Raw genomic sequence first — 12,277 nt, 5'->3', positions numbered from 1 at the left:
TTTCTACAAAGTCTCAATAAGATCATCATTAGAAAACAACATCAACAGCTGGCTTCTCCTTTGATGACAGACACAATAAGCTCTACTCACTCACCTGAAGGATTAGCAACACTAATGCTGATGGTGCTGATGGATTTCCACAGACGTGTTTCCTCCATGAAGACACGACACTTGTATGTCCCTGTGTCTTAAACCGTCACTTCCTTCAGAGTCAAAGACACGTCTCCATCCTTCATCTTTCTGTCCTGCAGATCCACCCTGTCCTTAAAAGATGGATGCTGGTTGTGTGGGTCAAAGTGGTCGTCTCAGCTTAAAAAGACATATTCTACTTTCATGTCACGGCTGCTCTACGGCTATGATGGAGGTGTTTGAAGCTCAACATATCAGAGTGGTGTTGTTTCCAGCTCTGATGATTTGGTCTGAAAGAATGAAAAGAATAAAAAACAGAGAGTGAAAAGGTCAAAGTGCAACTTCTCTTTGATTAGTGTGATGATACAGTGGGGCAAAAAAGTATTTAGTCAGCCACCGATTGTGCAAGTTCCCCCACTTAAAATGATGACAGAGGTCAGTAATTTGCACCAGAGGTACACTTCAACTGTGAGAGACAGAATGTGAAAAAAAAATCCATGAATCCACATGGTAGGATTTGTAAAGAATTTATTCGTAAATCAGGGTGGAAAATAAGTATTTGGTCACCTCAAACAAGGAAAATCTCTGGCTCTCACAGACCTGTAACGTCTTCTGTAAGAAGCTTTTCTGTCCCCCACTCGTTACCTGTATGAATGGCACCTGTTTGAACTCATCATCTGTATAAAAGACACCTGTCCACAGCCTCAAACAGTCAGACTCCAAACTCCGCCATGGCCAAGACCAAAGAGCTTTCGAAGGACACCAGGAAAAGTATTGTAGACGTGCACCAGACTGGGAAGAGTGAATCTACAATAGGCAAGCAGCTTGGTGTGAAAAAAATCAACTGTGGGAGCAATCATCAGAAAATGGAAGACATACAAGACCACTGATAATCTCCCTCGATCTGGGGCTCCACGCAAGATCTCATCCCGTGGGGTCAAAATGATCATGAGAACGGTGAGCAAAGATCCCAGAACCACACGGGGGGACCTGGTGAATGACCTGCAGAGAGCTGGGACCAAAGTAACAAAGGTCACCATCAGTAACACATTACAACGGCAGGGAATCAAATCCCGCAGTGCCAGACGTGTTCCGCTGCTGAAGCCAGTGCATGTCCAGGCCCGTCTGAAGTTTGCCAGAGAGCACATGGATGATACAGCAGAGGATTGGGAGAATGTCATGTGGTCAGATGAAACCAAAGTAGAACTTTTTGGTATAAACTCAACTCGTCGTGTTTGGAGGAAGAAGAATACTGAGTTGCATCCCAAGAACACCATACCTACTGTGAAGCATGGGGGTGGAAACATCATGCTATGGGGCTGTTTTTCTGCCAAGGGGACAGGACGACTGATCCGTGTTAAGGACAGAATGAATGGGGCCATGTATCGTGAGATTTTGAGCCAAAACCTCCTTCCATCAGTGAGCACTTTGAAGATGAAACGAGGCTGGGTCTTTTTTTTTTTCACATTCTGTCTCTCACAGTTGAAGTGTACCTCTGGTGCAAATTACTGACCTCTGTCATCATTTTAAGTGGGGGAACTTGCACAATCGGTGGCTGACTAAATACTTTTTTGCCCCACTGTATACAGAAAGGGAACCCTGAACTCTTCTTGTTAGATTCGTGGTTTACAGTCAGAAGGAGCCAAAGACATTTTGAAGCAGATCTTATCAGATTAGATTATTGATTACTTACCAAAGCCATGACCGACAAAACAAAACAACAATTTTATTTGTCTGAGCAGTCAAAGCACTTTACAATACTCATTCATTCACATAGTTACAGCCATTCACACAAGCACTTTATCTAAGCTTTTTAATGCTTCTATCTAACATTCACACACATTCACACTCCGATGCATCGGAAAGCAACATGGAGTTAGTATATTGTCCAAGGATATTTGGGATGCAGACTGGAGCAGACTGGGATCAAACCACCAACCTTCCGCTCAGTAGGTGACCCACTCTGCCACCAGAGCTACAGCAGCACAGCCTTGGAGACAAAAACTAGTGTGTTTGCATTTTTTTCAAGTGAAAAAAAGTAAAACACAAACAATCCCAACTTTTAAATCTGGGCAAAAACTTGTGGTACACTAAGTTGTATTTTATGTTGTTGTTTCCCCCCCAGTACAGTTGCCATAGATATCATATCTTGTGACAAGTGACTGATGTCTGACTCAGTTCCTGTTTTTCCTCTTAACGAAACACACCGTCAGTCATTTGTCTTAAAAATTAACAGATAAAATTTGTAATGAATTAATTGTGCACTTCCTTTCTCTTTTCTTTAGACTTTCACGGTTTTATTTCTATTTACATGGTTTTATTTTTATTAACAGAAAACCTTTTTCTGAGCTGAGTATATCTGTGGCTTTTTGTATTCTTTATTCTGACATCATCCACTGTGCTTATCTCTCAGTTTGCTCATGGCGTGTATAGGTCAGTTTGCCAATGACATGCAGAGATTGTATGTACCTATCAGAGTTTGCCTATGTTACTAATGCTCCCTAAATTATCTCCATCTCAAACCTTTTGTTGTGCTCCTAAGCTAGCGTGTGTCGTGACTGCCTGTGTTTCTCAGTCTGCCCAGTCAGAGATTACATTTTTCTGTTTTTATGAGCAGAAACTGTTAATGGTGTTTCTGGGTCGATTCTATTTGAATCACTTTGTTGTGCACCTTTGCAGACCACCCCAAAAACTGTTATTGTGTGTGTATGCAGACCTTCCAAATGACGCACATGACCTGAACCCTATCCAGTCTCCCCTTTATCACCTGTACATACACCTAAGTCCAGGAGTTCTGCACCATCTAGTTCTGAGTCCCTCCACCTCTGTTGCTGCATTGCCAGCAGCCTTTGACCAAGCCACCAGATTTGTCTCATTGCCTTCGGCTATACCAGAGGTGAGCTCTTGTTATTTTCCTTGTTCTGTGTGTACTTTTCTTTTTTTGTGCTTTGCTTTTAGTTTTGCTTCCTTTGTCTAATCTCTTGTGATTTAGTGCACCTGTGTCTTGTAGTTTTAGCTTCTTCTTTTGTTTTTTTGTTTTTCTGCTTTTCTTTGCATGTTTGCCATCAGCCTAATAATTTGCTTCTTCTTAAACACACTTTGTCAAACAACACATGACTGCATTTGAGACTTCAAACAGAAAAACGTGGCCTGCACGTCCCGGACAAGTTAAGAAAGTTAATGTTTAGATTTACTATCGGCTCGACAAACCCGTGATTTACGGGAAGGGCGTTGTTCATCTGATAATGAATATGAAGCCTGATTTATGACTTTGTTTATTACTTAGTGTCTAGAGATCTGCTGAGTGAGGGTTTTTAACATTTTAGTGTTGCAGTTTGTCTCTGTGCCTTTGACCCTGTGTAGTGATTATCGCTTCTATAATAAACTGAAAATTTCAACCTAGATAAACTTATCAGGCTTCACACGCAAATAAAGCACAGCATGAGCTAATCTGCCCTGAGATACTTTAATGGGATTAAAGGTTTGGGCCTTGGGTCACAGCTGAGCGATCAGATAAAAAGTAACTTATCTCATCATTTTCATATACAAAAAACAATGCAGTCAGAGACAAAAATACACACATCACACTACTTTTTGAAAATTATTTATTAATTTTGCTTTTTCACCTTTGTAAACATGTTTAAATTGAGTTTTATCTTCATCTGTTTATATTTTAAATGTATTTGTTGATATTTTTCATGATAATTGCGTTCAATATTTGCACAACTGACCCACATTCCACACACTGCCACAATTTAAAACACCAATGACAAATATAAACATATACATAGAAATTAATTACCAAATTGACTAGTATGAAAAGTGGGTACAGCAGCCTCTCCTTTTTCTAGAGCTCCAATTAAACATTTGTATTTCGTTTTCAAGTCCAGACATTTTTCTGCCTTTTGTCGCTTTCCATTGATCCCAAAACAAACCACAAAAATAATCACTACAAAAATCATTATCACAAGAATTATCAGACCAACTTCCACTCCAACAGATCGATCTTGAAAGAGTCCTCCTGGTGTATCTGCGGGTGAGAAACAGCTTTGTTTATTCATCAACAACACACATCTGATCACACACGCACTCAACTCTACTCACTCACCTGGAGGATCAATAACAATCAGGTAGATGATGCTGATGGATTTCCACGGGTGTGTTTCATTGATGAAGACACGACACTCGTATGTTCCAGCATCATTAAGTGTCACGTTCTTCAGAATCAAAGACACGTCTCCATCCTTCATCTGTGTGTCCTTAAGATCCACCCGGTTCATAAAAGATGGATGCTGCTCTTGTGGCTGAGGTTGCCCTTCGCGGTTCAAATAGACATATTTTTCCCCCAGGTCAGCTCTCCTCCACATTAAACCTATCATGTCGTTGTTTGGAGCTTGACATGTTAGAGTAACGTTCTGTCCAAACTCAGCTGTGATATTATTCTGGTCTGAAAGAAGGAAAAAGACACAGAATGGAGAAAATGAATGTTCAAAGTACATCATCTCATTTCTAGTGCCATTGCACTGATGCACAGTGGAACTACTTGTTATGATAGCAAAGATGTGGGTTAGTGTTGGAAAGCACCAGATACATCTTCAAGCAGTTCTTAAATGGTAAATGGCCTGCATTTGTATAGCGCTTTACTCAGTCCCTAAGGACCCCAAAGCGCTTTACACATCCAGTCATTCACCCACAGGCGATAGCAGCTACATTGTAGCCACAGCCACCCTGGGGCGCACTGACAGAGGCGAGGCTGCCGGACACTGGTGCCACCGGGCCCTCTGACCACCACCAGTAGGCAAACATGGGGTTAGTATCTTGCCCAAGGATATTTGGCATGCAGCCAGGAGGCAGTCTGGGATCGAACCACCGACCTTCTGATTAGTGGCTGACCTGCTCTGCCACCTGAGCTACAGCCACCCCCTTAATTTGATTTGATTCATGATTATCTTCATGTTGTTTTTCCCTAAATTTATGACTCCTTATGATAACTGCTCAAGTTATTATCAAATCCTTTTTTAAACAGGTCTTCTCACTGAGATCTGTTTTAGAGAGATCTAGGTACCGATAAAAACCACACAGTTTGATTGGAAACAGGCACAACATGAGAATTTCAAACTCCATCCATCCATCCATCTTCATCCGCTTATCCGAGGTCGGGTCGCGGGGGTAGCAGCCTAAGCAAAGAGGTCCAGACCTCCCTCTCCCCAGCCACCTCCTCCAGCTTGTCCGGGGGAATACCAAGGCGTTCCCAGGCCAGCCGAGAGATATAATCTCTCCAGCGTGTCCTGGGTCTGCCCCGGGGCCTCCTCCCGGTGGGACATGCCTGGAACACCTCGCCCAGGAGGCGCCCAGGGGGCATCCTTGCCAGATGCCCGAACCACCTCAGCTGGCTCCTTTCGATGTGGAGCAGCAGCTGCTCTACTCTGAGCCCCTCCCGGATGGCCGAACTTCTCACCCTATCTCTAAGGGAGAGGCCAGCCACCCTTCGGAGGAAGCTCATTTCCGCCGCTTGTATCCGCGATCTCGTTCTTTCGGTCACTACCCACAGCTCGTGGCCATAGGTGAGGGTAGGGACGTAGATCGACCGGTAAATTGAGAGCTTCGCTTTTACACTCAGCTCCCTCTTCACCACGACTGACCGGTGCAGCGTCCGCATTACTGCAGCCGCAGCCCCAATCCGTCTGTCGATCTCCGGCTCCCTTCTCCCATCACTCGCGAACAAGACCCCGAGATACTTGAACTCCTCCACTTGGGGCAGGAACTCATCCCCGACCCGGAGTGGGCACTCCACCCTTTTCCGGCTGAGAACCATGGCCTCAGATTTGGAGGTGCTGATCCTCATTCCCGCTGCGTCACACTCGGCTGCGAACCGCTCCAGTGCGAGCTGGAGGCCCTCACCCGATGAAGCCAACAGAACCACATCATCCGCAAAAATCAGAGATGAGATTCTGAGGCCACCAAAGCGAAAGCCCTCCGCCACTTGGCTGCGCCTAGAAATCCTGTCCATAAAAATTATGAACAGAACCGGAGACAAAGGGCAGCCCTGGCGGAGCCCATCACCCACCGGGAACGAGTCCGACTTATTGCCGGCAATGCGAACCAAGCTCTTACAACGGTTGTATAGGGATTGAATGGCCCGTAGCAATGGGCCAGACACCCCATACTCCCGCAACACCTCCCACAGGACACCCCGAGGGACACGGTCGAATGCCTTCTCCAGGTCCACAAAACACATGTAGACTGGTTGGGCAAACTCCCATGCACCCTCAAGTATCCTGGAGAGGATAAAGAGCTGGTCCAGTGTTCCGCGACCAGGACGAAAACCGCATTGTTCCTCCTGTATCCGAGGTTCGACTAGCGGACGAACTCTCCTCTCCAGCACCCTGGCATAGACTTTCCCAGGGAGGCTGAGGAGTGTGATCCCCCTGTAGTTGGAACACACCCTCCGGTTCCCCTTCTTAAAGATGGGGACCACCACCCCGGTCTGCCAGTCCACAGGCACTGCCCCTGATCTCCACGCAACATTGCAGAGACGTGTCAACCAAGACAGCCCTACAACGTCCAGCGCCTTCAGGAACTCGGGGCGGACCTCATCAACACCAGGGGCTCTGCCACCAAGGAGTTGTTTAACTGCCTCAGTGACCTCGCCCCCGGAAATTGGCGGGTCATACCCCTCATCCCCAGACTCTGCTTCCTCCTCGGAAGACGTGTCAGTGGGATTAAGGAGGTCCTCGAAGTATTCCTTCCACCGCCCGACAATTTTCTCAGTCGACGTCAACAGCGCTCCGCCAGCACTATACACAGCGCAGGTAGAGCACCGCTTTCCCCTCCTGAGACGCCTGCCGGTTTGCCAGAATCTCTTCGAGGCAGTCCGAAAGTCTTTTTCCATGGCCTCTCCGAACTCCTCCCACACCCGAGTTTTTGCTTCAGCCACTGCCCGAGCCGCATTCCGCTTGGCCTGTCGATACCTGTCGGCTGCCTCCGGAGTCCCACAGGCTAACCAAGCCCGATAGGCCTCCTTCTTCAGCCTGGTGGCTCCCTTCACCTCTGGTGTCCACCATTTGGTTCGGGGATTACCACCACGGCAGGCACCAACCACCTTGCGGCCGCAGCTCAATGCAGCAGCTTCGGCAATGGAGACGCTGAACATGGTCCATTCGGACTCAATGTCCCCAGTCTCCCTCGGAATGCTGTTGAAGCTCTGCCGGAGGTGTGCGTTGAAGATCTCGCGGACTGGGGCCTCTGCTAGACGTTCCCAGCACACCCTCACTACGCGTTTAGGTGCACCAGGTCTGTCCAGCGTCCTCCCCCGCCACCTGATCCAACTCACCACCAGGTGGTGATCAGTTGACAGCTCAGCCCCTCTCTTTACCCGAGTGTCCAGAACATATGGTCGCAGGTCTGGTGATACGATTACAAAATCGATCATCGACCTACGGCCTAGAGCATCCTGGTGCCACGTGCACTTATGAACACTCTTATGTTCGAACAGGGTGTTCGTTATGGCCAAACTGTGATTAGCACAGAAGTCCAATAACAAAGCACCGCTCGGGTTCAGATCAGGGAGGCCGTTCCTCCCAATCACGCCCCTCCAGGTCTCGCTGTCGTTACCCACGTGAGCATTGAAGTCTCCCAGCAGGACAACAGAGTCTCCAGGTGGAGCACCTTCCAGCACCCCCCCCCAGGGACTCTAAGAAGGCTGGGTACTCCGAACTGCCACCCGGCGCATAAGCGCAGATGACAGTCAGGACCCGTTCCCCGACCCTAAGGCGCAGGGAGCAAACCCTCTCGTCCACCGGGAAAAAACCCCAACGTACCGGCAGCAAGCCGAGGGGATATAAGAATACCCACCCCAGCCCGCCGCCTCTCACCAGGGGCAACTCCAGACTGAGACAGAGTCCAGCCCCTCTCCAGGAGACTGGTTCCAGAGCCCAGACAATGCGTAGAGGTGAGCCCAACTATATCTAGCCGGTACCTCTCAACCTCACGCACCAACTCAGGCTCCTTCCCCACCAGAGAGGTGACATTCCATGTCCCTATTGCCAGTCTTGGCAGCCGGGGGTCGGTCCGCCAGGGCCTCCGCTCCTGGCCGCCACCCGGCTCACAATGCACCCGACCCCTATGGCGCCTCCTGCGGGTGGTGGGCCTGCGGGAGGATGGGCCCATGTCTCCTCTTCGGGCTGTGCCCGGCCGGGCCCCATGGACTAAGGCCCGGCCACCAGACGCTCGCCCTCGGGCACCCTCCCCGGGTCTGGCTCCAGAGCGGGGCCCCGGTAATCCTATCCCGGGCAGGGTAAACTGTTCCCTCGATATTCTCTTCATGGGGGTCTTCTGAATCGCTCTTTGTCTGGTCCCTCACCCAGGACCAGTTTGTCATGGGAGACCCTACCAGGGGGCAAAAGCCCCCAGACAACATAGCCCCTGGGATCCCTGGGACACACAAACCCCTCCACCACGATAAGGTAGCGATTCAAGGAGGAGTTTCAAACTCAGAAAAAAAAAAAAAATGTGAGCAGTCACATGTCTGATAGTAAAGTTGGAAAGATAAGACAAAACTGGAAACAAGTTTTAAACAAACTGCCATGAGGCAGAGCTCTACTCTAAGCTAGGACAAACAACATCTATCTGCAGCCAGCTGCTCGACAGTCTGTTAAAACCAAAGACAGATTACTCTTTCATTATGAAATAACTCAGTTCACAAAGTTCACTAGTTTGAGTTCACCTTACCTTCGGAAGCTGAGGCAAGAGTCCACAGCATTGCTGAAAAGACTGTGTGGCTGTTTTTAAACATGTTTTGCGTGTAGACAGAAAATCGCCCTTTTAGTCTTCGAATCACAATTCAGTGGTATATATTATTATTATTATTATTATTAATAATAATAATATCTAAACCCATTTATGGTCTTACAAAAACAATCTGACATAACATACGATATAATAAAATGCATTCCTGAAAACCTCTCAATATATGTGAAGTGGGTGGACCTGAGGGGACAGGCCCCACCCCGTTCCACAGCTGGGTCGTAAACCTAACTGCCTGTGGGAAGTATTTTCCTAGGTTTTCCCAGTGGGCTTCTTCCAGAGGAACATCATCAACATTCTATGATTTCCTTATCTGGATGATTGAGCATGAATCAAGAGAGGTTTTTTTTTTTTTTTGTGTGTGTGTAAAATTATAAGTATCAAAATATAACTAAATGAAACAGAGCATTTTGACCAATCGTATAGAGGCTATTTCACAATCAAACAGTGCCTGTTACATCTGAGCAGCACGTCACAGTTCAAAGATTATTGTACGGAGCAAGAAGAAACTTTGACCTTTTCCTCCTTTTTTCATTGTATCCGTCTGTAGAAACCAGGTCTTATATCAAGCTCATGCTCTTTGACTAAGCTTGAACCTTCTCTTTTCATTTTTGAGATCTATAGGAGAAGTCTCAGTTGAAAAAGAAATGTCCTGAGGATTACAAAAACATAATTGGTATAGATCTCTTATAATTAATGGATTCATTATTATTTAGGCTTGTTTCAAGTTTTTGAGTAACACTTTATAATAAGTGCACACTATTAAGCATTAGTTAATGGTTACTTAATTATCTCTACAACATCTACAAAGTATTTCTCATAATCAGTTAATAGTTTACAAGCACTGTTTTAAACACTTTATTCAAGATGAATAAGCTAATGTATAACACTTTTTATTAATTCTGTTTTCCTTTTCTAAAACTCATTGATTAATCATTTATAGATGCTACTCTGCATCAGTTGCAAACTTGTTGTCAAAGTTGTTGTCGTTTCAGGATGTTCAATGGTATACAAAATCATTGGTAACAGGTAAGTAGATGCTTAACATAATCTATGTAATACTATAAACTCTACATATACTGCACATACTAGTTTCATACTAGATGTTTTATAAACACTGAATGTCAGGGTTACATCAGTCAGCTGCTATAGCTTAACAGATGTCTTACAATACATTTATAACTGTCACTTAAAGGCTGCCAAAGCTGTAACTCACTATCGATCAACTTCTTTTTCGATAGATTATCTATATACTCTTAAATACCTTAATAAACTTGTTTAGGAAGTTACAAACCATTTGCTACTTGTTAGTAAAGTATTTTGAGTGAGCCCATCTAACGTGGGGACTATATATACCTTACAACCTATTTATAGATGTGAAAGTTTCTAAAATACATTGTAACAAAAATAAATGACAACAAAGAAGGTAGATCCAGAATGCACTGTATTTTTAAGATGCCAATCACAAAAACATCAGAACAGTGCTTACAGATTTGACACACAAATGTTGATACAAAAATAAAAACAGTGTCAAACTATCAGCCAATATTTGAAGTAATACAGAACATGGCTGGATGCAAACTATATATAGCTCTTTACATAAATTGTTCAAATAATTCTTCTGACATGTCATGAATCATGTGAGTCTTTCTGTGAAAATTGATCCCTATGAGTGCAGTCTATTGCAATCAGAGACCTAATCAGATGGTGATGATGATAAAAGAGGAAATACTTAAAAATTTGTTAAGGTAATAAAAAATATAACTTATATAAATATTAGGTGTAAAACTAAAATAAGAAAATAGATGAATGCTGCAGAAATTCAGTAATCTGATGATTTAGAAGAGTGGTTAAACATTTAAATTCACATTAAAATTCACATTCGGAACTGATTCTGACTAATTATTTTATTACTGAGCACACTCTCAGTGATGCTGTTTATTTCAGAGGTAATGGCTCCACATTAGAGAATGCGATTGCCGCCCGTGGGAGCGCGCAGCTGCTTAAAGCTGTAGTGCCCAGATTACTTACAGCTACTTCCGTGCAACTGATATAAGATGTGGTAAGCTGAAGACAGCTTCAACCGTCTGTTTGTTGAAAAATAGTAACGTGACCGCACCGCATTTTCTTGTTAGTAACATTAACTGCATTGTAACGATAGAAATAGTTATTCGTTAGATTACTGGTTACTGAAAAAAGTAATGCTGTTAGTAATTCCATTATTACCATCACTGGAAATATGTGTTAAAAAACAAAATGATTTTCAATTTCTTTGTAGTTTATTGCAGCTTTTTGCAATTTATGTAGATAATATGGTCTTATTGCACACATATTAATACAATTTGGGATATAACAGTTGTATTGATGTATAGCATCTTGAAATGCTCCCCAAAATGGCACTACTACTACTTAAACTGTTTTTTGACAAACTTGTGCTCTGCAGGCAGGACTTTGTTAAACTGATCACTGACACAGCGCCTGATTTATGGTAATGTTTATAACAAATATAAAGAAAAATGTCAGAAATGTGTGTCTTAGTATTTGAATTCTGAAGAGATCAGCCCTTAGGGTTTCTTTGGGATTTTCAAACACAATTTTACCTGCAGGTGAGCTCAGGTGGTTTGCTCATCTCTCTTGAACTTGATTAGCATGATTTGAGTCAGAACAGTCTCATGTGATTACAGATAATGATCAGAACAGAAAATAAACCAGACATAAATCCCAATGACAAGGAAGTTGTGTGGTTAATGTAAATTTTCTGCATCTTCAGTTATCCACACCTTAGACTCAGTTTTCGCAATTCACGTTTTACACACCTGGTCTCTCGATGCTGGCCTGCTCCACAGTTCATATTGGACAATCATGTGTCTGCCCTCCTGTTCTCAACAATCCTCTGGACTTTGGAAAGAACAATATTGTACATCTTGGCTTCTCACTCCTCTGCTCCATCAGACACTCTCTTTGATTCCTCTCCCTCAATATCACTGCTCTCCATTTTACCAAGTCACGTAGAAGTAAGAAGAATAAGATGCAAAATATCCCCGTAACTTACCAGTTTAGATTCAGTGGATGAACCCCACCCTTATTGACTTTTGAATTTTTTTAAGTGTGGTTATTTATAAGTATTGTTACTATAGTTGGAATAAAATCGAAATATAATATAAGATGCTTTAAACTCAGGTGTAACGCCTGCTGTCCCCACCCCTTCCAGGTTCTATTCATGACAAAGAAGCAGAGACTGTGATAGACTGGTAGGTGGTGTTGGCTGATGAAATATAAAACTTGTGACTTCAGCTGCATGCAAGCCAAACAAAGGCTCTTTACTGGGCATGTGTGCTCATGT

At 44.3% G+C, this 12,277-nt stretch overlaps 1 protein-coding gene across 1 annotated transcript; it reads right to left on the bottom strand.

The window, feature by feature from the left end:
• Nucleotides 1-3,727: 3,727 nt before the first annotated feature.
• On the bottom strand, nt 3,728-9,015 carry LOC120730577 (CD226 antigen-like). Its single transcript, XM_040027003.1, has 3 exons — nt 8,860-9,015; nt 4,238-4,576; nt 3,728-4,159 (listed from the first exon to the last, which is right to left on the bottom strand). Exons 1-3 carry the CDS (start codon nt 8,921-8,923, stop codon nt 3,924-3,926), a joined length of 639 nt encoding a protein of 212 aa, XP_039882937.1. The 5' UTR covers nt 8,924-9,015; the 3' UTR covers nt 3,728-3,923.
• Nucleotides 9,016-12,277: the final 3,262 nt, after the last annotated feature.

Source organism: Simochromis diagramma, unplaced genomic scaffold (assembly GCF_900408965.1).
Source record: "Simochromis diagramma unplaced genomic scaffold, fSimDia1.1 OVJJ01000780.1, whole genome shotgun sequence".
NCBI classification, from domain to species: domain Eukaryota; kingdom Metazoa; phylum Chordata; class Actinopteri; order Cichliformes; family Cichlidae; genus Simochromis; species Simochromis diagramma.
The sequence above is the reverse complement of the archived record's forward strand: the minus strand, read 5'-3'. Positions and strand labels throughout refer to the sequence as shown.